Genomic DNA, 25,321 nt, shown 5'->3' with positions numbered 1-25,321 from the left:
TTCCCATGTAACAGTAAGCCTAACTATGGCTTAGCTCTGGGTAAGATGTTGGCAGCAGAACCAGGGGAGGCATAAAAGACATATTTTTCTTTGTGTGCCTACAAAGCTTACTTGCTAAGCCACAGTTTGGCTTTGCATTATGAGTGAACCAGGCTTTTCTGTGGCTCCAGCTCTGCCTAAAACCAAACAAAGATTATCAGAAATTCTAAATAACTGAAGCTTTCACTTTTATTATCATTATACTGTGAAAACAGCGTTGCACAAATTTCTATTGCTTTGTGTTTTGTGCTCATTTTTACTGAGAAATTGGTTCTGTAGTTGCCCTTAAGTGAGCAAAACTGTGATGAATTAACTAATGTCAGATGTGGAGCGTTGATCAATTTATTATCTTTGCTGTAGTATTGCCCATTAGGGTTTCCTCTGTTGTTTTCTACCCGCCTCCCTTCTGTGTTTGCTGGAGCCTTGGGCAGAACCAGAATCGTTCTAATGAAACAATTAGAGCTGAGCCGCTCAATATGCAAAAGCGAGTACCTCCAGCACAATGTGATTAATGCCTTTGTACATAGGTGTTCCCCTTACCCACGCCAGAATCTTTTCTAGGTAAAAAGAGTGGTGAGATGCCGCTGCTTTCATCCTTATTTAGATAGGAAAAGAAATTCACAACCCCCCGAAAACAGTGGTGGGCGTTGGGCCTTAAAATTTCAGTGACACAAAAATTTGGTGCCCCCTCTTGCCTTCCGTAGCTTATCGTTGTTGTGGTACCCCCTGCAATACCCTCTTGGCTTGGGCCCCAGTGCAGGTGAATTGGTCGTACTCCCCTAAATCTGCCTCTGCCTAAAATCTATTATTTGAATAGATTTAAGTCTTTAGCATGCAAATACAACAAGGAGAGAGAGTGGTTTCAAGGCCAATGATATATCGGTGTTAGCTGTCAATATTCCTGAAGCCTCTTGCAACCTACTGGTGGTATAATTAGAAGGGGACTCTGAGGCTGCTTGCTAGATCATCTGGTAGCCTCTCACTCACCACCAACACAAAAGTGCAGATGCTGTGCTGGCCAAGAATGCATCTGAGAAAGCTGATAGCCTTCTCCCCAGCTCTGTGTTGACAGCACACACAGCCCTTTACCTCCGGCTTATGGAAGATAACAAGGTTAAGCACAGCAGAGTTTTGATCCAGAAAAAGGCTCTACACACCTTTCTTAATTCATTGGAGGCAGAGGTGTTGGAGCTTTCTGACCGAGTGAAGCTAGGCAGGATAGTCAGACGGGCACCTTCGTTTGAGACATTCACTCCATTCTTTTCAGAGGAAAACAGGTATGTGTGTTTGATAACAAGGTTGAAGGCAAAGACAACATTTTGCAAGGTAGTGGGGCTGATTTTGGAAGCATTTTGCCGCAGTCAGTTTACTTTTTCCTTCCAAGGAGTAAATTGTCCAGAGGACTCCCTGGCAAGTCAATTATTTGGGACATTTTAGTTGGTCCCATTAATGTTATTGCCCAGCTGTGCGTTTTGCAGTTACCTTCATTATGATATAATGACTTGTTTCTGATTTCTCTTGGATTCAGTACCAGCATTCACTGATATTCCTGGAGAGGATGGAGGTGGACCAGGAGCCATACAATGTAGTCAGACACTTCTGAAGCCAGAGATAAATGGGAGCTCTTGGCTTATACAGCTGAATTTCATGGGTGAATAATTCAGCCCTCAGAAAAATGCTTCAGCCGCAGTGTGACATCTCCCGTCAGTGATTATCCAAGATTTAAGCAAACATGTCTTTCCCTGGGAGTTAGGAAAGATGTCCAGATAGTGTCTTCTTTTCTTTTTGCCTTTGGTCTCCTTAAATACTTTTGTCATTAACATTGTTACCAGGATACAGGTTTAAAAAGAAAGCCGAATATGCCTTACAAGTGACTCTTCCAAGCACAGAACTTTGCGCCTTACAAATCAGAGTTTAAAGTATGACTGAACTTGATTTATTTTAAATAGGCAATTAAACGATACATCTTTATGTCTAATGATGACACCTTCAGCTAATTGGGTGAATTGCTAATGTGCAAATTTGTGCACACAGCTGAGTGGGAATTATTTTATTTCTTTTTAAATCAGCCCTCCAAGCCAAATTTGGCAGGTTGGCTGTGCATGCACGGAAATAATGGAAGGGAGGTAGTGGCTCTGATCCAACAAAGTGCTTGCATACAAAGATGCAGCCAAGACTGCCTGCATATAGCAAAAGGCTGTAATTCAAACATTCAGCTATTTGCCTCCTGAGCAGCTGGCCTGCAGGAGTCTAGCTTTTTGTTTGTTTGTTTGCAAGGGCTAGTATGCCTAGAGTTCTGGCTGTTGGTTCAGGCTGGAAAACTGCACATCTAGTCCCCATTTACACTCAATATTACCTGCCCAGTATGGGATAAGAGTATGGAACCCACCTATGCCAAGCTAATCCGCTGCGTCACAGATTCTAGGAAATTACTATGGTTTGGAAGCAGTGATGGGTTGGATGTTGGCAGACAAAACAGAGGTGATTCTGGCCATTGGAAAAGCCCATCTGGAAATTCACCTTGTTTGGGTTGATGATGCACTCACTCTGAAATACCAGGTTCACAATGTGGCAATGTGTCTGGACCCAGCCCAGTTCCTAGAGAGGCAGGTTGTGACTGTGGGCAGGACTGTGTGTATTCAGTTGCTGTTGGTGCGTCCACTGTGAACCTTCCTAGAGAAGTCAGATCTGAGCACCATCACACAGCTTCGGTTGTGTCCAGCACAGCTGGAGCTAGCATTTGGATTCCCTGGCTAGCTGCCAGGGTTCCAGGACTTGACAGGGCCCCACCTGTCCCTGGGGGTGCATGACCAAGTGGTGGGATATGAAGAGCCACCATCTTAAATTTTCCAGAATGCATCAGAGCCTCAATGTAGTTTTTGCTCCAGAACATTGTGGGAAATTGAAAACGGGTGAAAATCCAGCACAGATTACAGGGGCAGCTACCTGGTGCCAATCAGAAGAGTCCCTGACTCTTAATTGCATGATGTATTACTTACGGTATGCCTGAAAGGGAATGGAGGATATATTTGGTTTAAGATGTTGTCAACATGCTGCATCAAAACTGAGCAAAAATTGCTTGTGGATGAGGTGTTTATCTGGTGTGCATTGCAGAGACTTGGGTGTGTGTGTGTGTGTGTGTGTGTGTGTGTGTGTGTGTGTGTGTTCTTACCCAGCCTTCCCAACTGGGTATCCCATGGAGCACAAGTCTGAGGGCATAGGGATGAGGAGAGGGCATGGCAGTAACTCATAAAAACTCCATCCTCCTCACCAGGAGGCCAGTCTATTTGGGCGATGGATTTGGTGGTTTGTACTCGGTGCTGGGAGGCAGAGACAGGACAGGGATCTCGTTGGTGGACTATCTACCCTGTGGCCCAACCACCTTCCTGACTGAGCTGGCAAAGGAGGTCTTTGCCATGGTGTTGGAGAATCCTAGGACATTAGTTCTGGGGGACTTCTGTATCCAAGACAGGCTCTCCTCTGTAGTGACACCAAGACTATGGACCTCTCACTCAGAAGAAGCTCCTTAACGCAGCCTCGCTCCGTGTCTTTAGATGGCTGCATAAGACAGTTGTTGTTTTTCCAAGAGGTCTTTGGCACTCCCTGGTGGTTAGTGAGGAATTGCTTGTTCATGACATGATTGCCTTTTTACTCTGCTTAGTGGGCATTGCACAAAATAGTTTTAAATAGGATCACTTTCTTCCATACTTTCCACGCATACATTGATTGATTGATTGATTGATTGATTATTAAAACTTTTAAAATATGTCTAAGCGGTGTATAGAAAACTGAAGCAATGACAACTTAAACAAAATATTACAAAAATACACAGTAGCATATAAAAGGTTACATTAATACAAAGCCATACACATACATATATATGTCACTTCATTTTCCATCTGGCACACACCCTCCCTCTCAGCTTCTGGGTTCTCACCCAGGGTCCAGACAAACTCTCAGCTCACCCACAAAAGTCTCACAATAAGAAGAGTTTCTGGAAGCAGCAGACATCACACTAGTTTCTCGTGCTAGACTTGCTTTTTATGGTAGATGGTACTTCCTTAGGCTGCCCATAGCTGTGTCCCATTCAACTGCACTCTCCACACCCAGTTCCATGTGTAGCTCTTTCTTCATCCTCTGCCCTCTCCTCTTCCTCCTCCTCCTCCAGCTGCTTTTGGGTTTCTAGCTATGTCTCAGCTACTATAACCTGCACTTTTATGCTTTGTGTATAGTATCTATGAACTGAAATTTCATTATTATTGAATTGCTATGAAGTGATTAACATGTAGCCAAGCATTTGAACCCTGTAAAGTTGTGCTAGTAGAATTCAATGCAACTGCTTTCTGGGCACAATGCAAGGGATTGGGACCACAAACAATTCATGATGGGTTGCTTCCCCTCGCCTCCATTTGCATTCTTTCCTTTGCATTGAAATGAATGGGGTGGAACAACGTAGTGACAATGTAATTCATGTAACTTGGTTAAATAAGTTACATAATTTTGCCAAAGCTGACAGCAAGATGAATAACATAGGTGAAAGACTAACTAGCAGAATGCAAACAGTACTACATGCAAAAAAATACAAAGCAGAATGGAATATGATGCCTTCTTGCATCCCTGGCTCACCTTAGCCTCACCCCACCTGCTGTCGGGGTGGACAAAAATCAATGATTTTTTAAAAAAAAATCAAAAAAGTTGGATTTTTTTTGTTAAAATCAGGTTTTTTTTTTATTTAAATCGGATTTTTAAAATAAAATGCTTTTGGAGAAAAAAAAACTTTCTAAATATAGTTTTCTATTTAATTTACATTATAGTCCAAAGGCTATTCATCGGGAAATAAGGATTTGTTTAAACTTTTTCATGTGTGCTAAAACTCAGTCTAAGTTTTTTTTTTTTTTAAAAAGCAAGTCATTTAACCACATCGGTTAACAAACATGGATACATATGCTATAATGTTATTGTTTTAGTTTAATAAATTGTTTAAATTGTTGCTAAGGAAATGATTATTCTTCCAATAAATTACAGCAGAAAAGTTGTCCAAATATAAACAATAATTTCATAATTATCTGCCTATATATTTCTGATAGTATAACCAAATCAGTAATTTTTGATATAACTGTAAAAACTACTCTGAAAATTTATTATTCCAAAAATGAAACCTTCCTCTGGTTGTAAATATTAAGAGGATGCCAGCAAGGTTGAACCTTTCTGTAAAAATGATTTAAATCAAATCTTACTGACTAGTGATTTAAATCAAGTCTTACCGACTAGTGATTTAAATCAGGTCTTACTGACTAGTGATTTAAATCATGATTTAAATTGATTTGATTTAAATCAAAACCACCCTGCCTGCTGTTGTTGCCATTTGATGCTTCTTTCACCATACTTTGATTCAGTTCCTTCCTGGTTTGCAGTAGTTGTTGTTTGCTACAACTGAAGCAATAAAGCCTTTTTAAAATAAACTGCAGCTTCCCTCCAGACCAGAACGTGAACCCAGTCCAAACTATGGTTTCTGATTCTGGCTTGGAGACAAACTTTGGATAACAGTGGAAGCAAATAATATGCAACTTGAACCAATAACTGAGAAAATGAATTGGAGTTTGTAAAGAGAGAAGGGATGGGGGAGTCTAAGGAACAGTCCCAAGGGAGGGATGGAAGAGAAATTCAATTCAGTTTAAAGGCAAACCTAGCTGACTCATACATTCTGAAACAATAAGCAAATCTAAACTCAGCCATCCCACAAAATTTGGATGTCTCCAAATTTTGTAATGTGGTTCTCCAGCCAAGTAATGTGTACTAAAATGTATATACTAGGCTAAAGTGTGCATAAAAATCCATATGTTAAGTGACGATAACATACAAAAAATGCATTATATTAGGGGAAACCATTTTGCAAAAAATCTGTGTATTAGAGGAAATTGTACACAAAAATTTGTATATAATGAATAATTTGCACTAAAATTCTGGTGATTTGTACATTCTGAAACAATAAGCAACAAATCTGTGTATTAGAGGAAATTGTACACAAAAAAATTTTTATATAATGAATAATTTGCTCTAAAATGCTGGTGGTTATTCATAAAAGAAAATTGTGAACCAATCTGGAGGGCTGAACTTGAGATTGAGAAACTGAAACCAAAATTGCCAGATTGGCCTATCCCTACCTCAAGGGCCAAACTATGGTTTCGCTGTGACATCTAAACCAAACCATTGTCAGTTCCCAGTCTATGCTGATCATCTCAGTCTCGTCCACCTAGTATTCTTCCAGGTGGAGGCTGAATACTGTAAAAGCATCGTTCAGATATAACAAATGTGTCTTAGGCAACTGATTTGTTTAATTTAGAATATTTTTTTTCTGGAAAGGGTAAAGCCAGATTAAATGTTTGGTGAGGATACAGGCTGAAATTCTGATGCCAACAGCATTGTGTGGATGCTATGGAAAATGAGCATACATACATCCTGCAATAAAAGCCAGTCTGGAGGCATCCCCAGTGTAGAATATAATTGCCCTGGATGTGACCCATATGCCTCTGGGTTCTGGGCAGTGCTTTGCACACAATTGGGGCTGTAGAAGTGTTGTGCGGTTGTGGTAGACATTGTTTGCTTCTGACCTGATTGAAAAATACAGTAGACATCAAGATAGGCCTGTTATTGTGCTTCCACATTTCAGTCTTCTTAACTGAGCTTTTTTCCCACTCACAGGGCTGCAAATTGGTTTGGGGGTTCTAATGTCCTGTAATTTTCTTTTTGTACATGTGTAGGCTGGCCGACTTCAATTCAGAATGGATTCATGAACTCATGACTGAATTGATGGGTGACCAAGAAGATAATAAGCGTGCCTCAGAAGACCCAGAACCAATCCCAATTAATGGGGTGAAAGAGGATGGTAAGGAAATCTATTTGTAGCAAGGGACCCACTGCCAACTCCTAATGGAAACTGATTTACTCCAAGATCTGTCCCTGAACGTCAGCCTGCTTTCCTTGTAACATTTTCTTAATAAGATTAAATATTTCACGTTCATGCAATGCTTTTGAGTGCACACATTATCTACGAGTCATTTATTATCAGTTGCATTCCTTATAATAACCCTGTAAGGTGGGTGAATATTATTATCAGTATCACCATATGGAGGTTTTCCTAAGGATCCCTCATGAGTCAGGGGTGAGATTTGAACCAGAGCCCTTTTCATTTGTAACTACTGTATGTCTCTCGGTCACTTTGCTATGCTAGACTCTCTAGGAAGCTTGGAAGTTTGGGCTTCTTTCTTATGTTTCAATTTTTAATTTTCATAATTGGCAGGATTTAAAAACAGAGTGGTTGGGGTTAACAGGCAGCTTGTGAAAAAGCTTTTGTGAAGAGTACATTGTACTCTTTGCTCCGAATATATATTTTTTACCATGATGCTCACAGGAATACCAGAATTCTCATGCATAATATTTTATTTATGACTTTTTTCACTCCATTTCATTTGACAATTGGTTAGTAATTAGCCTGACCATCAGGTAAACATAGGCCAAAGCACCAGAGCCCTGGAGAATGGGATGGAAAAGGGGTTTTCCCCCCAATGTGTTTGTGTATGGAGCTGTCTGCTTTGAAATGATCTGAGCTGCATATTATGCATCAAAGCTTAGTGAGTTAAAAAAGAGAGTTTGAAAGTGGTGTTTTAGATATATATATTAAAAAGCCTCCTCCACAGTGAAATTTTGCTGCAGAGCATGATCAACAAGCATTATAGGGGAAGGTTAAATAATTAATATTGTTCATGAGTCTGTCTACATGGAAATTAAATTTCAAACTAATAGCTGGGTTGTTGTTATTAAATTTTCTATGTACAGTGACCTAGTCTGTGGCCAGCTTGATGTGAGAATATTAATTTAGAGCATGTTTTAAATTTAAACACCAAACAGGGATTAGCTGTGCTGTTCTTCATTGGTACATGGCCACGATATGCTAGTTTAAGGGTTGTTTTTAATTTGTGAGTGAGAGTGTATATGCGTGTGTGTTTTAAATGTAACATCAAATAAATTAAGTGAATAAACATCGGTATACTGACAGCAATAATAATAATAATAATAATGCTATTTTTCACATCATTTGGTTCGTAGGAACCATTTGCTCCACCCTCCATGGAGGGATGAAGATTCAGATTGAAAATTCCGAGGGTCTTATTTTTCCTGCTCCCTTTTCTCTCCACCCCTTCTTTTCCCTCTCATTCTTTCAGAGTCACAAGACCTGGATGGGGAAGAGAAGGCTTCGCAGGATGCAGAGGCCGCAGTTCCATCTCCACCGCTGTCATTCCCAGGTGCTCTGAAAGAAAGCCAAGGGGGCAGCCGCGCCCAGCAGGCCCCGGCTTCAAAGAAGTCCTGTTGGCTGAACCCTCCCTCTCCCCTGAGGCTGGCTGATGTAACTGACCACATTTCTGATGACTCCTCCTCTGTACACGCCATTTCACTCACATCATGTGTCTCCAAGGGCATGAGCACCTGGTCCCTGCCCGGAGACTGTGAGAAGGCTCCATTCAACATTATGGAACCTGGGAGCATCTCAGCCCTCACCGGTGACTGCTTGATGCAGCCGAGCCGGACCTGCCTGGGCTACTTTATCGAATCAAAGGATGGCATTGATTCAGAGCCAGGAATAAGCCTGAAAGTGGGTGATATAAATAGGGATTATGACACCTGTTCAGTCTCTGATATAGGGATTCATTGCATGAGCACAGGGGAAACCATGAGATATGGGGATCAACTGCTTTCAGACCAACTCTTAAGCTTCCCTGCGCATAAATCAAGGGCAGCAGACAAGAGAGATGCAGAGAAATCTGACAGCGATTCAGAGGACCCCACTCAGAAAAATTACTATGAGGGATTACTCTTAGACAAGTGCAATGGGGAGGAACCTTTACTAACAAATCCCAGCCAGGAGTGGGGTTATTTTGAATCTTTCATCAGTGAAAGCAAAATCGAGCTGCTTGACCTTTGCTCCAAAAATGAGCTTTCTGTGAACCTGTTTTCTGAGGAAGATGTGGATAATTATATGTTTGATGACGACTCAAACTTGGGAAGTGACGTCTGCTCCTTAAAAATTCGGTATGAGTCCTTCCAAGACAGTGTGAAGGAGAAGGCAGGTTCTCTGCAGGACGATGCCCAACTTAATTTCTTCCCAAACGTGCTCAGTGGATGCCCTAAGAAGGAAGGCCGAATGGCCTTGAAGAGGGGGCCTCGAGGGGCCACTGATACTTCCCAGTTCAAATCTGAGGAGAGCATCATTTGGGGGGAAGAGGAGGGAGATGGAGGAAGGGAGGATGACGACGAGGAGAGTGAGAAAGTTGCCTTAAACAAATCTTGCACCAGTACAGAAGTGGTACAGTACATTTCTCCCAAAAGAAACCACTTCTTGGAACTTGTTAATTCCACAGAGGATCCCGGGGACTTCAGTGATGACAGCACCTGTACTGAATCTTCTTTTGATGTTCTCCAAAATCTTAAGGACTGCAATAAGTACCTGCCCAGAGACCACTCCAGTTCCTTCATACAACAGAACTATGGCCTGCGAGCAAAGAGGAAAGTGAGATACAGCGATGATTACCTATATGATGTGGATTCCATTGAGAGCGAGAAGATTGTGGATAAGAAGGAGGGGCACCCAGATGGACCCAAGGAGGAGGATGATGATGAATGGTGCCCAAAGAAAAGGAGAAAAGTTTCTCGCAAGGAGCCCCCAGTCATCATAAAATACATCATTACCAACCGTTTTAAAGGGCAGAAACAAATGCTTGTCAAGCTTTCCAAAGTGGATCCCAGCGAAATGACAGTGACCCTGAATGAAGAACGTTTGAAAAAATATGCCAAGATGGCCCCCCTGAAGAGCTTTTGGCAAGAGAAGTGGCAGAACCTACTGAAATCAGAACTTCAGAGCAAACATGGTTTATATCTCAATGGCTCTGAGGTCTCCTTGCCTCACCCACGGAAGCGAAAAGGCAAATTGGCCAATAGGCACAGGATTCAGAGAATCAAAGCCATTGAGCAACCCATGGCCAAGCCCGGCTCTTGTTCTTCAGACCCAAGGCAGGTTTGCCGCAGAATTGGAGATAGCGATGCAGGCCTGAGAGGGATGCAGACCCTGGCTGTTGCAACACCCAGCTGTGCAAATGGCTTGCAGCTGAATGACATTGCGAGCCTTGCCTCACCAAAGGAATTCAAAGGGCCCGAGAGGAAAGTGTTGCGCAGGATCAAGTTCAAAAGCGAAGCCAGGCTGAAGTGCAAGCAGATTAAGGCCAGCCTGGCAGAGGCCTCCCCAGCCTTGGAGAACCAGGAGCCTCTTGCAATGGATGAAAGTGGTCCTTGCCCTGCAGATGGCTCTCGCCTTACCGAGCACAAGGAGGATAAGGTTGCTAAAAATCCTCCGGCTTTCCTAGCTACCGCCTGCTCTTCAGACAAGGCCCTTACGTCTGCTAATCTTGCTGCCAGTGTGCCCCTCATCCCTGGAGGGTATCTGCAGACACTGTTAGATGCCTCTGATTTGTCAAGCAACACTGGGATCTCTTACTTCAGTCATCAGCAGTCAAAGCAGCAGCAGGAGGAGCCCCTCCCTGGCCTTCTTCAAGCAGAGAAGGCATTCTGCACTCTGCAACCCGCCCAGAGCTGTGTCCTGTCCCCGCCAGAGTCAGAGCTGCAGCAGTCACCAAGCCACTTGGAGATGGAGCCCAGCAGCTTCGGAGGCCTCTGGCCAGTAAGCAAAGCATCCGGTGGCAGCAGCCAGGAATTTCCGAGTGATTTGCGGGAGGCTCCTGCACAGTCGGCTGCAGAGTTCGGGAGCTGTGCAGGTGCAGATGGCCCTCCAGCCTCTGGATACAGTCAAGTTAACCTGAATAGTAGCAAACTGCCATACCAAAAAAAGTACATGTCAGATAGCCAGCAGTCGCAGTCAGAGGAATCTTTCCAGTCGTGTCATTTCAATAATAGAGAGGGACATTTTCAGTTCCAGCAAGGTGCGCTAAGCACAGACGACGGGAGGCTGATTAGCTTTGATTCAGTGGGCTCTTTGTCGGTTAGTTCCAGCAACTTCAGTTCCCTAAGTTTAAAGTCCTGTGAAAAGGATGGTGAAGATGACATTGCAGATGATTTCTTGGCCCACTGCAGCCCCAAACTAGTGATTCAGCAAAGCATAGATGAAATAACACCTTTGAAGGAGTCTACAGACCTTTTGGATATCTCCAACTTCACTCCTGACAAGTTCCGCCAATCATCTCTTTCAGAAATGTCTCCCCCAGATACCCCTAACCTTTCTCCACAGATAACTGGGTCGGAAGTCAAACCACTGGGAACAATGAAATGTTTTCCCGAGAGCTCGCAGGCTGTGCTGAATAACCCTGAGAAAGTCAAGTGGGGATGTGGGGTCCTCCAGACGCACCAAGATCAGGCTGATAATGGATTTACTTTAAATAATCACCAATTCCAGTTCCATATGTTTAATGACGAAGATTCTGTCGGCCTTCTTGAAAAGGGCCCGTGCCTGTCAACATTTGATGAGCCATCTGGCCAAATTAACAGCAACGGTAAAGTGTCAAAGCCGAAGAGGAAAGGTTCATCCAATAAAAATATGGGTGCAACCCCAAACCCTCAACAGAAAACCGTACGGAAGAAAGCACCCAAAGCCAGCAAAGGGACAGAGAAGGGGCAAAGCAGAAGTTCTAGACAGCCTCCCAAATCAACAAGGAAAGGGAAGAATGTGGCTGGAGCTCATGACGAAAAGGCTTTGTGCGTTGGTGGGAGAGCAGCAGCTCCACTGAACAACTCAGCCTCAGCAACAAAAGCGTTGGTGGAATCCATCCACCGTGGTGGCCCGACCTCCATCCAGATAGGGAAGCCTAACGGGCTCCCTGGGGAATGGGCCCTGGGGAAGGACAACAGCGGAGGCTGGTCTGAAGTAAGCCTAGGTAATGCTAACAGCCTCCTCAATGACGATCAAAGGGAATTTGAGGAGCCGTCCAACATTTTGTCAAACATAGCATCTGGAATGGCAGATGTTCAGAGATTCATGAAGGTCTCCATTGAGCCACTGTGGGGGCCCGTTTCTCATAACAATGCCTCTGATGTATTCCAGCCCCCTGAATCAAACAGCCTGAAATTGAAAACTCTTAAGATCCTGGCTGGCACATCACAAGAGTCCAAGAAAAAGGTGAATGGTGGTTCTTCTGCAACGGCAAAGAGTCACAAGCCAGGGAACAAGGGTTTGAACAAAGCCAGCGGCCGAGCTGCCTCCTGTGATCCTGGACGTCCCAACTGTTCAGCTGGGTACTCCCCAGACGTTCACTCTCCCTTTTTTGATAAAAGCTATAGTAACCTGAGCACTTTAGCCAAAAACGAGCCCACCCATAAAAAGCTGTATCGGCATAAATCCACTTCTAAGTCACTGAGAGATGACAACTGTAAAGCAAAGCAAGCGGAGCGTGAGCAGGTCCGTAAGGACCCGTCTGCGACGGCTTCATTTGAGAAACTGAGGTAATGCTGCACCAAACTCGCTGGAATGCCCCCTCCCCCTACTACCTGCTAATATTTTTTGGTGGTTGTTCTCCTTTATGTTCTCAAAAGTGCATGAAAATACTTATTTCTTGCAAGCTACCTAAAAGAATGACCAAACTTTTTTTTCCTCTGGCTTGGCTGGGGTTAAAAACAAATTAACAAGGCTACTCCTTTTTTCCTTGCTGTTTGGCTTCTTCAGTTTGTATTCATTTGTTTTATTTTTAAGGGCTTGTTTTGTGCTCTCCCTTTTTCTTACGCTTTCAAAAAAGGAAAAGACTTTTTTAACTTTTCAGTTTGAAAAATAAAGAGAAAAGAGAGGTGGTGCATCCCCCCCCCTAAAAAAGCCAAACAAACACAGCATTTAGTTTGCAAAATGACAACTCATTCCTAGTTGTGCACCATGTGGCTTCTGGGTATGCATTCTAGCCCCCTGCTGTTTATATCCTAACTGGCACCATAAAGCTTCATCTATCCAAGTTAGAGCATACATGACACCACCTGACCTAACTAAGATGGCATAAAACGTTTGGTTTTTCTGCAGGGAAACAGACTACATTCTACTTAAAGCAGAGAGCATTTTTTTAAAACCTGTATTTAGAGAAGAGACACCTTTTTCTAGAAAGACATTTGATGCTTGCTTGGGTTCCTCCCTTTTTTCTTTTTTGTCCCCCCACCACTTCCTTGTTCAAGAAAGATATATATATATATAACAATGCCTTGTAATATGTTCAAGTGTTTAAGTGCTGAAATCAAAACTTTGAAATTGTGGGACTTTTCATCTTTAACAGCAAATCTAACATAGTATTCCCTGTGTTTCAGAAGTCATACTGTTGTACAGTTGTTGATGCACTATTACTGACAACAACCACACAAATTGTGCCAAACTCTGAAGAATTGATGTACTGTACATATTTTTACAACTCTTTATCAACAATGGGTTGTGAGTGTTTACTGGAGCTATTTTCTTTCTTTCTTGATTTTTCTTTTGCCTTCTGATTTACTGTAAACATTCCACTGATACGATTAGCTACCCCCTTCAAAAGCAACCACTATGAAAATGATGTTCACTTTTACTGTAATGTACCAAAAGTTTTATGGGCATGACTAAACATGTGTGTGCCAAATTAACTTACCTCATTTCATGAATTTTTGCCTCTAGTAGGGAGGCCAGGAGGACTTTAAAATGGAAACTGGGAAATTACAGTGCCCTCTGGAAAGTATTGATGAAATACTTAAACCTCATTCTGTGAGTGTTTGATTGGAGGGTTTTAGACATCAAACAAAATCACTCTAGGTAAATTTACTGGAAACTCAAGTGTGTACATTAGTCAGTGAAATGAAGAGCAACAGTTAAACTGTCACCTGTTTTCTTTCAAGCAAAACCTGTAGCTGAAGGTTATTTCAAAAGCAAAGTTGTATTGTTCATATTTGTAACTCAGTTTTCTATATTTTATAATACGACTTGGGATAGATTCTAAAAAAAAAAAAATAGTGATGGGGGGAAAATGGGAACCAATGCATTTCATATACACTGTTTTGGTATTTTGTTTTGAGCTGTTTCGTAGCCATTTCTACGCTTCTCCTGTTAGAAGAGCTCTCTGCTCCAAGCTTTGGTGTTTTCTAAACGATTAAAAGAAATTATTGTTTGAAGGGTTGTTTTGGTTTTTTAAAAAACAATTTCTAATGCAATTACGAATTTGTATGTTGACGTCATATATCATACAAATATGGAAGTGGAACTCTTTATGATCTCGTCAAGTTGGGGACTAGATATAGGGGGGTAAGTGCATTCTGGGGACAGTAATAAGTGCTGGCTGCTTAATGGCAATGTACTTTATCAAAAGGCCTTATTTCAAATCTTACCCCCCACCCCAAGTCTCCTCGAAGGGGAAAAAAAATACATTTGTGAACCTGAGCCTGTACATTTTGCTACTGATTTTTATGAAAACTTGATAATGGAAAAGGCCTCTCAGCTGGGTAGCCTTTCGGAAGCAGATGTAGCTAAGATTAGGACCTGCTGCACTGGGAAATGATAAAGTGACTAGGGATTTAAGGGCATTTCCAAAGAGGGAAGGAAAGCATTGAAGTGACCAAGGGTCTTCAGCTACTTACCACAAAGTCCTGTTTTGTTCCTTTCAGTGTGGCACAGTCATGGCTCCCACTCCTCCAGATTATATCCTTGGGCTCATAGGATGCTTCCATGCAGCAGTTGATTGTGGAAATGCTGCTGCTCACATTTTGCATGGGATCTATACAATACCGTTTTCATCAAGATGCCATCCCGTACTGCTTCACATTTCAATCGGGATTTACCATTTCCACAGCAAATCTAGCAAGTAAAACAAAAATAAAAACCTCATGGAAATTGAAATCTGAATTAAATTTCAAGGGCAAGGTGGTGGTTGCTTTTTGAGTCCCATCATGTGGACTCTGCCCGCCCCTCAAAAGCCTGCATGCATGAGCACAACAAGCTGCCATGTGTAAGCACCTATAGTGGTGCCTATTTTAATATCTTTCTCCTTCAGGCAGATATTGTATCTGATCAACTAATAGCAAAGGTGGAAAGGGGCATTAAAGACAAAACCTGGTGATTTAATAGTTCTATACAGGAAAGTTATGGGTAATCAGAGGTTTGTTTTGGCCTGGTTGGCACCTGACCTTTCTTTGACATTCATTGGGGCTGTCTGAATATTTAGCTAAGTTCCTCTTCCTGTAAATTGGAAGATAAAGGATACCTTAACCATTAGACTGCTTTGCTGCAGCCCTGAAAGCAATACACTTGCACAGCTTTCTGCAACCTGGTGCCCTCCAGATGACAACTCCCATCACCGCAGCCAGCTGTGTTGGTCCAAAACATCTGGAGGGCACCAGGTTGGAGATGTCAGCCCTAACTGATTTACATTCTGAAGAAGGAAGTGTCAGATTGCTGACTCTGGGTCAGTTTTAGTGCTACTTGGTGGTTTCGTTCTAAGATCACATAGGAGCCTGATAGGGCTGCCCCAATACATTTTGGCACTTGAGGTGAACCACAAAATGGTGCTTCCACACCAGGGAAGAAGGAGTGAGTGAAGATCTACATCAGGAACAGGGGCAGGCAAGGATAAATATCTACACTGGGAGCAAGAGGAGAATAAAGATTTACATTAGGAATAAGAGGGGAATAGAGATCAGTATCAGGAACAAGGGGGAGAATCAAAACAACCTTACACAACGGTTGAGGTGTGAATAAAAGGCCATCACTGTGGGAGGTGAGGCATGCTTGGAATTATGCTTGGCAGGAGCAGACTCTAGTTGACCTAAGTGGGTAGGCTCCTCCATTTCCTCCCTACAAGTAGGCTCTGCAACCTGAGGCAATTGCCTCATCTTGCCTCATGGGTGAGCTGGCCCAGCACATTTTGGCACCTGAGGCAAACCACAGAATGGTGCCTCTCCTGCCAGTTTAGCTGTGGAATAAATTTTACTTTATTGGGGGGGGGGTAGAGTACAAAACCAGACTTCTAAGCACAACTCCAATGCACACGACTGTAGCCACCACCCACTGATGCACACAAACATCAAGTTGTTTTGTGCTCTCTGGAACTTTGAAGCCATTACCTGCTTTTAACATTCAGTTCCGATGCCAAGAATCATTGTGTGAGCCCTGCATTTCTCCCGCCCTGCCTGCTCAATGCATACAGTAAAACACTCGAATATCCACTTCAAATCCCAACCTTCTCATAAAGCTGACATGGTCACCTTCAGCTCTCAGCCTAGCCTACCTCACAGGATTGTTGTGAGGAAAGAAATTTGTGAGGGAAGGGATTGTGTACAACACCCTCAACAGATAAATGGGATGAAATAGATTTAAAATAGGTATAGTTGGGGGGGGGTATTGTTATACAATATACAGTTCAAAACAAGATAATCTTCCCGTAGTATCCAAAATGGCCACCTTTGCATTGCATGGTGCCTTGCTGTGCACACCCATCAACATATGTGCACACAGATATCAAATGCATCCTGAGATTAATAGGTTTTTGCTGTGAGTACTGAAGACTGGCTAGCATGTAGTAAATTTTATAATGGATGCTAATATTTGAACAAGACATGGTTTTCTATATGTTTCCTACATCCACATGCCTCCACCTTTTGCATGATTATCAAGAACTGAAAGGGAAATGGATATCTTTCCCCACTCCAAGCTAGCTCCAGCTGTGGAATACAGTCTGCAGAACTGTCAACAAGTTTAGAAATCAAGGGTTTTAAGGGTGACCCTTAAGAGGTTTTCTTTTTAAAAAAACAAAAAAACATGCCTGCTAAGCAGAGCAACCATAGAAAGGAAAAATTAAAATAAGCATCAAGCAACCAAAAACCATTTTTTAAAAAATGAAACCAATTTGCCTCTGCCATGCTCATGATTTCCCCTCTAAATTAAATTAAATTCACAGCCTAGCCCACAATTAATACTTGGAAGTAGAGAGCCAGCAAGGTGGTGTGGTTAGAGTGCCAGACTGGAACCTTGGGAGACCAGGGTTCAAATTCCTGCTCGGCCATGAAGCTCCCTAGGTGACCTTGGGCCAGCCAGTGCCTCTCGGCCTAACCTACCTCACAGGGTGGTTGTGGAGATTAAATAAGGAGATTAAATAAGGACCATGTACACCACCTTGAGCTCCTTGGAGAAAAAGATGGGATATAAGTGCAATAAACAAAACAAACAAACAAAAACATAAATTCTGTGGAAATCAATGGGGTTTACTCAAATCTATGCATGCTTGCCCAGAAGTAAATCCCATCAAATTACATGACATGATACTCTTAATTAAGCATGAAGGTGTTAGTGTCATTAAAGGCAATGTTTTGATTGCATGTGCAACCCACTTTTGTGCATGTTTACTTGTAAGTCCCACACTTTCCCTAGTATATGTGTTTAGAAAAGGGGAAAAAAGCCCATTACTACCAATCTTTTTAGGAAGAGGGCAAAGAGTTAAGTTTAACAGGAGAAACAACTTTGCTTGGCAGCTGCATGTGGGACCAAGCCATCCATGAGCAAAGGTGAGGTGAGGTGACCTCAGGTGGCAGGATCCACCTAGGACAGCAGCTCCCAAGGTTGATCTTTATCCCCTGACCCTTCCCTTGTTCCTGCTGTAGATCTTCCCTGACTCCTTTCTTCCCTGGCGAGGAAAGGGAGTCCTCCTCAAGTGTCAAAATGTCTTGTACCAGCCTGGCTGTATTTGGAGAGGGAATCTGCTCAATCCATTTTTGAACAGGCGAGATCCAAATGGCCTGTCAAAGTACACGCAGGGTAGGAAGAGGAAACCCCATGGATGTTCAATAAGAATCAAAGCCCTGGCCAGAATTGCAGCCCAAGTATCAGAGGCAATCTCTCTCTGCTTTCAGTCACCGCAGAACTGAACTGACTCAGGAATCGGGAAGGGAAGTCACTGGAGCCAAATGGAAACTAGGTGAAATATACAAAGATTCTCCCAAAACAAGCACAACCGGTAGCAAGGGCAAGCTGTTAGGTCATCATACCTGGTTTTTATACATTTAATGATCTGCGGAGGGAGTGGAGATCCACACAGGGGAGAAGCAGGGCTGAAGATCAACACTGGTAAAGTAGTGGCTTAGACGACTTCTTCTCCTCCTCCTCCCCTTCCTGGTCCTCTCAACTACTGCCCCTCTCTGGCCTCGGTGAAAAGTCAGCAGAGTTGTTGCCTCACGGGGGGCTTCTGGGTGAAAAGGAAGCATGAGCCAAGCCAGAAGACAAGGCCAAGGAAGGAGAGAGGCAGCAGCTGAAGGTAGTTTTAAGCAGAAGTGGCACCTATGTGTTGGGCAGGGTAGATCTGCTGCCCCTGTGTATTGGGCAGATCCTGATGTCTGAGGTGGACGTCTCATATGGCCTAATGGGTGGGCTGGCTCTGGTAGGATGCTATGATCATGATACTGTACAGTTGGAAGGGACTCCCAAGTTTCAGCTAAACCAGGGTTTCCCTAACTTGGATCTCCAGCTGTTGTTGGACTACAACTTCCATCATCCCTGACCACTGGTCCTGCTAGCTAGGCATGGAGAATGGGAATTGTAGTCCAAAAACATCTGGAGACACAAGTTTGGGAAACCCTGAGCTAAACTAACCCCATGCAATGCAGGAATCACAACTAAAGAATCCCTGACAGATGGCCACCCCACCTGTTTAAAAGCCTCCACCACCTTCATCACCTTTCCACTGGTAGGATCTCACTGGTGCATATACGAAGTGCCCCCCACCAGCAAATTTATTTGTTTTAAGAACATCCTCTATCTCAATTTGCATTTTGCAGGCACTTCTCTTTCTCCCTTTGCCTAACCCCACTGATGTTTATTACCTTCCTCCCAGCTGTAAAATACAGAATTAAGAAGCAAACTCAAAGAGTATTCTTTCTCATCAGGCTCCTTCCTCTGCTAACTGCAGGGTAGACAGGAGATGCCACCACAGCCCACATACTTGGCCCCATGTCTTACTCCACAGCACAATCTCCCATTGTGGGGGGATTTAGATAATGTTGATGCCATCGCAGAGTGGATTTCTTTGGGGCCAATAGGTGCTGGTGATGTGGATGCTCCAAACACACCATTGGCCCATAGCAAGTTCAAGACTTGTTATGTACTTGAAACAAACCATTGAGCCAGACCATGTTGAATCCCTGTCTTGGGATGTGCTTGTGATGTGTTGTTGCAGCTGCTGCATGATCAAATAGCTTGCACAAACCCACACCCACCCAATACCCTGTCTTGACTTTCATGCTAGGTGCTCCTCTTTATTCCAAGTACCTGTGAGAGACCCTGTGGTTTGATTTCTACAACTGCAAAATAAATAAAAAAACTACTTAGAATCATAGAATTATAGAGTTGGAAGGGACCCAAAGGGCCCCTCTAGTCCAACCCCTTGCCTGAAATACTTACTGCTCCCCATGCCCATTAACATGTCACAGTGCACCTGTGCGATGCTGCTTCACATATAGTAAGCATGTGGACACTGCTTTGTGTCACTGCCATTCATGGCTGGCACCAGGGTGCAGGGTGGGGGCTTCTGCACAGGCTTCATTTTTAAAAATAGTTTAAAAGTTTACACTGGTCTGAAGAACACTGTGTGGCCCAAACTGCATGGGGAGCTGGTGAACATGAAGCTAGTGAGGTATAAAAGCCTGGAACAAGGTGGTAGAATGGATGGTACCATTACAGGCCACAGGTGGGGAAGGGATTACATTTTTTTTAACGCTCCCCAATGTGAAAAGCTCCCTGCAAGTAGAAAGCTAGCACAATAAGAAATAGTAGAAATTTAAACATCATGCATTAGGGTTTGTTTTTTAAATTAAAAGAAGCACTTCCTACCCACCTCTAACCCCCACAATCCAAAACAGTATTCCCAGCTGGCAATCTGAAGTGGTAAATCTGTTCTACCACCTCATTCCGCTGCATATGCGGATTCTGCCTAATTTAAAGTGGTCACCTCACAGGGGAGCTGAGCCTTAACATGTAAACTGACCCTGTATGCTGTGCGTGGAAGTAATGCTGGCTTCCACTCCCTGCACGGGGCAGGCAGGTGTAGGTGAGCAGAGGTGCCACCCTATACCTTTTGCAGAGGCAGCCCTGGGATATGAGGTGGTTACTGTTGTTCTCCAGCCTGCACAAACCTGGCACTAGATTTGAGGAAGGTTGGCATTATGTACCTGCGGAGCCTTCTGAGAAGTAAATGCCCAGTCCTGTGAATGTGACACAGCTGTGCTTTTTCAGCTCTGCTTCCAGTTGGGCATCTTGAGATGAAAGAGGGGGGGGGAGGATTCCCTCATAGTGGAAAGCTTGGCTTGCTATGGCTGAGGTCTTTTGCCAAAAGCAGATTCCCTCCACTCTGACCCTGAACCGATGTTTATTGCACCCCATGTTCCTACATAAACCTGTATCATGATCCATACATTCAACACATAATAAGGTATGTTGTACTGAAACATGCAGCAATATTTACTGTGTTTCCTAAATGTGCAATAGGACATGCATACAGGATGTAAGGACACAGTGGCTCTCTCTTTTGCAGCATATTGACAAACCTGCACTCTTAATACAGGTGTCGCCCTCCCCACTTGGCAACTTCTTCCCATTCCCTGTTTTTAGTTCAGACAGGTGCTGCCTCCTCTGCTCACTTAGCTCCTTGTGTATCCGCCTTCCCATGCACACTCTATTTCTCTCAGCCTTTTGTCGTCTTACCACTCACCCTGTTAAAAGTTGTTTGTACTCAATTCTCACACCCCCACATTCATTTGCACTGCTTGAGTTCTCAGACTCACTCTCCACCCCTTCCCTTGGAACCCCCCCTAGAAAAACAAACAAACAAACAAACAAACAAACAAACAAGCATATTTGTGCACAGCCAACCTGTGTGCTGTGCACCTTCCTTACTGCTACCTCAATTTAGCACTGTCATAAGCACCTTTTTTCTCATTCCTGCATTTGCCAAAAACCTCATCCCCATCTCTACCATCACTTGGCTCAATTTGGTGTTTTCTGTTTCATTGCATTGTCCACCCCCAAGCTAGAGATCTGGAACATTGCAGCTATGGTGTCTGCTGCCATTGTACATCTCCCTTTCCTTCCCTGTTGCTTTGCCATGAAGCCCTCATGCCCACCCTCTGGCTTATTCCTGCGATGACACATCCTTTCCTGCTTCTTGGCGTCCTCTCCTTTTCTTTTTTCCTTTTGTATCGGCTGCCCCACCTCTTGGTATAAACTGGTTAACTTGCTCTCCTTCACAACTCTTCTTAAGTGGTGCCTGGGTTTCCGCTGGCTCTTGTTTCATTCTTGCTCTTAAAACTCCTGTGGCATTTATACATGAAGTGAGAGCAAATCCTGGCATGTCTATACAAAGATTATCAGGCCAGTAACCCTTCTGAAAACTGTTTGCAAACCAAATGTCAAGCAGGGTTCTAAACAGAGTTAAAAGCCAACAAGTATATGAGGTAGAGGGTGAGAATGCAATGTTTTTGTCTGTTGGAAGTCCAAATTGATGCTGTTTTCAAGCAAGCTGCCCCTAGCCCCCCTAGTCCAGAGCATCTGAATTTATTCCCATGCTTTTTTGGGGAGAGGTTTGCCTCTAAACAGGAGAGGCCACCTAATTTTATACTGAAGCTGGACAGGTATTTTTCAAAAGGGTTCAAAGGGGCTGGAAAAGAAATAGAATTCCCCATGATATGTACACACATTTCTTTTTTCCCCACTGTTCCCTCTGCTCAAACAGATTTTTTCAAGGAATACAAAAACCTACTGAACTTATTTCCCAGAGGCAGAAGTGGTATAAGTGTACAAACCACCAACAGTGGTCCCTTTTTCAGCTCTGTGCCAAAACTACCATGTGTTTTCAACCTCCAAATGTGAAGATTAGAGCCACTTTTTAAGATTTTGGTATTAGGATCCAAGTGCAAAAATGCAAGGTTCATCTCCATTTTGACTGTTGCAGCATACATATAAAACCATGCCCTTTCCCATCTACATACTTGCCGATAAGAGCCCAACCTACTCCTGGCCACCCATTGTGAGTGTTTTGAAGGGAAAGCTGAAATGTAGACATGTGGACCCTTCGAAGCTGCTGCCCTGTGGCATGTTTTTTCAATGCAGATGTCAGAGAGCCAGAGTGCAGAATTGTTTAAAGAGCAGGGACTTTGGCATTCTGACACATTTAACATTATAATGTGACAACTGTCATTATTGTGGCCACCACAAGGCATTTCAGCACACACTCCAAATCCCCAGGAAGCTTTGAAGCAGGTTGCCAAATGTGAAATGCTCAACAAAGCTAGAGAGGGTAGTTTTAGGAGATAGGAGTGGCTTGAGAGAGACTTTGCTGCTGGTGGCTTACACACATTACTTTTGACCCAGATTTACCTGTGGTCAAACAGTGAAACACACTCCAAGCTGTTTACCAGAAGGGAACATGGAAGTAGTATCCACACCACAAGCTTGGGTCCACACCCATATGGCAAAACTACTTTCTTATATAATATTTAAATAAATAAATAAAGGTCATATAACCCACCCATTCTCTTTTCTTGGCCCCCACCCCTCTGAGCATTACTTGCACCAGTGGAACTACGGAAAATCATTTTGCATTATGCCTGAACCAAGGCTACTGAGATCAGTGTTTAAGAAAGAGGCAAGTCTATGAACTATAGGTTGCATTAGATTATAGCATTTAAAGCTTTGCATTCTCAGCTCTGCATGATGCAATTCCCCCAAGCACCTCTGAGGAACTGTGGCTTGAGCCTCCACAATATCAGTTTGAGAATGAGCCCCTCTCTTCTTTTCAATGAGCTAACCATTTTTTAAAATAAAAAGATGCAAAAAAAAGGGGGGTGGAATTAAAATAAAGTATGGTATATCTTTGGCTGAACAAAGGCTTTTTCTTAAAAAAACAAAAAAATAAAAATCTGTTTCTCAGGTAATTAAGTGACACTAATGACAATGGAGTAAGAGCCATTGGGGGGTGGGGGGTGGGGATAAACTGGAGCTGAAGCAAAGCAGAAGGATGTTTGAGAGAGAGAGAGAGCAGAGTTAGCAGGTGAGTTTACTGAGACGTTGAACACGGTGCGGGGAAAGGGAAGAAAGAAATAGCCTTTTTTTAGTTACCACTACCCTTGTAGAGACAGAATCAGAAGCACAAAGGGGGTGTATTTAGAAACTGTGAGATAGGTAAGGGAAGACCCAGTTAAAACTCCCTTTTGTCTTTTACTCCCAGTAGGAAGCAGGGTAGAAATCTAAGGAGATGCTCTGTTTCGTAACCCGCAGCCCTGGCTGTGGGCACTTTTAATTGCTGCCTACAGAGATTTGAATGTACTGCTCCTTAAGTTTAACTTCCATAGAACCAGAGGCACCTCTTTATTCAGTTGCTTACTGTTTTATGGTGCTAAAGAAAACTTTTATTCCCCTTGAGTATTATGGAAGCCCTATATGGCCCTTGAAATGAATGTAACATATCCATTTCTGTTTTTAACAGTGTACACACTGCAAATTTAACATGTTTTGGGGATAATTTGCCTTTCTTCTTCTTCTTCTTCTTCTTCTTCTTCTTCTTCTTCTTCTTCTTCTTCTTCTTCTTTTAGAATGAGCTTTATAAATATTCTGTAGAGTCAATTGAAGTATAATTCTTAAGGATCACTCTAAGACGCCTACAAAATCTTGTATATTTTTAAGTGTGCCAATTTGTAAAATATTTTGTAAGTGTATATTTTTCTTAGAAAAGTGCTGTGAAGTGATTGTATGTGTGAGGTTTCCCCTTTTTGGCACCCCCTCCGGGTGCTAATAAAAGGATGTACACTTAAAAGGTTTCTGGTTTTAAAAACCAAAATACAAAGAAAAAAAAATTTAAAACTTTTTGTTGGGAATTTTGTAATAAAAAAGAAATTGTCGTGAAAGAGTGTAGTGATATTGTGTAAAGGAAACTGGAAAAAAATTGTGAGCGCTTTGCTGTTTTATAGATCCTCTTGTAAATTATTCTTGTAAGATTTTTTTGGTTTCGTTGTTCTTGTTGCAAAGGTTTTAAATATTTGTGACTGACTCTGTACGGTGGAAACGTCATACTGTTAACTTGCTGAGTTTTGTTATATTGTTTATGGAATAAATACAAATAAAAATCTCATTTTAAGATGATGTATGTGAAGAAATCAAACTCTCATTTATTGAGTATCAGAAGGCAAAGTGAGTGGTACCATGGTGTGGTCTCTGGCTCGAGTTATCCATTCTTTTCATAGACTTTTGCTTGGGGTCATGTTCGAAATGTTCCCATTTCTAAATTTAAAACAGCAACAGCAATGCCTTTTCATGGCAGGGGGCAGGGAGAGAACAAAAATCGCTCACATTTGGTTGTATGTAGTCCCCTTAGAAAACCAAACTTCAGTATGAACTGAGCAGGCTATGGTGAGCCTTGGATTGGCATCTTCTTCATTCATAGCCACAAGGAAGAGTTTAGAAGCTTCTCCTTCCATTTCTGCCTAACCACAGTTTGCAGTGCCATCCAAACTGTGGTTTGAAGTTGACTTGCTTCGAATAAACCATAGTTAATATTAGCCAGAGTTTGAAACTTTGAACTTCACGACAAGCCAAAATGGAAGCCAAAGCTTCCACGTTCCCTGTAGCTGTTGGGGCAGTGCGGAGTGCACAAGCCTCACTGTGGCTCATTCAAGTTGTATTCAGCTATGTTTTAGTACAGATATAGCCAGCATGGTATGCTACAGATATTGTTGGACCACAGCTCCCATCTTCCTTGACAAGTGGCTATGCTGGCTGGGTCTTGGTCCAGCCATTGTCAGGAGTCAAGAGTCCAATAGTGTCTGGAAAGTACCACAGTGGCTTTGCTTGGTGTGGTGTCATGCCCAAATGCAGCCAATGTGTTTTTCTTTTAATTGTCTTTCACTACACTCATCAGATAATTCTGTGCTGCCTGTACAGCTTCAGAGCTGGCTTTCTCTGTCAGCAGTGACCCCATTACAATTTTAGTTTGAATAATTTAGCCATTCAGTAATTAAATCTGGAGATTCCCCCAGCTCATAGCAGCCCATCTGAAGACATCTCAAGAGTCAGGGAACTCTTCCCTCTTCAGCCTCCCTCTTGCCTAGTCACATCCAGACTTGGAATATGCAGCACTCAGCCTGCTGACTCCTACCCCATCACACTGTACAATTCATACAATGCTGCCACTCATCCAATGCAAACTCATTCCGTTTTACTCCTTCACTTCACATACCATCCACCTAATCCATT

General features: G+C 42.9%; 1 protein-coding gene across 2 annotated transcripts in view; it reads left to right on the top strand.

Moving 5' to 3' along the window:
• NEXMIF (neurite extension and migration factor) overlaps positions 1 to 16,399 on the top strand; it is a 213,467-nt gene extending 197,068 nt beyond the window's left edge. For both annotated transcript variants that reach the window (XM_083596257.1, XM_083596256.1), the window contains 2 exons: positions 6,801 to 6,925; positions 8,262 to 16,399. In XM_083596257.1, coding sequence (XP_083452383.1) covers positions 6,838 to 6,925; positions 8,262 to 12,544 — 4,371 coding nt within the window. In that variant the 5' untranslated portion in view covers positions 6,801 to 6,837 and the 3' untranslated portion in view covers positions 12,545 to 16,399. The remainder of the gene's footprint in view (positions 1 to 6,800; positions 6,926 to 8,261) is intronic.
• The last annotated feature ends 8,922 nt before the right edge of the window (positions 16,400 to 25,321 follow it).

This window comes from Podarcis filfolensis (assembly GCF_964270895.1).
Source record: "Podarcis filfolensis genome assembly, chromosome: Z".
In the NCBI taxonomy this organism is placed as follows: Eukaryota; Metazoa; Chordata; class Lepidosauria; order Squamata; family Lacertidae; genus Podarcis; species Podarcis filfolensis.
The sequence above is the reverse complement of the archived record's forward strand: the minus strand, read 5'-3'. Positions and strand labels throughout refer to the sequence as shown.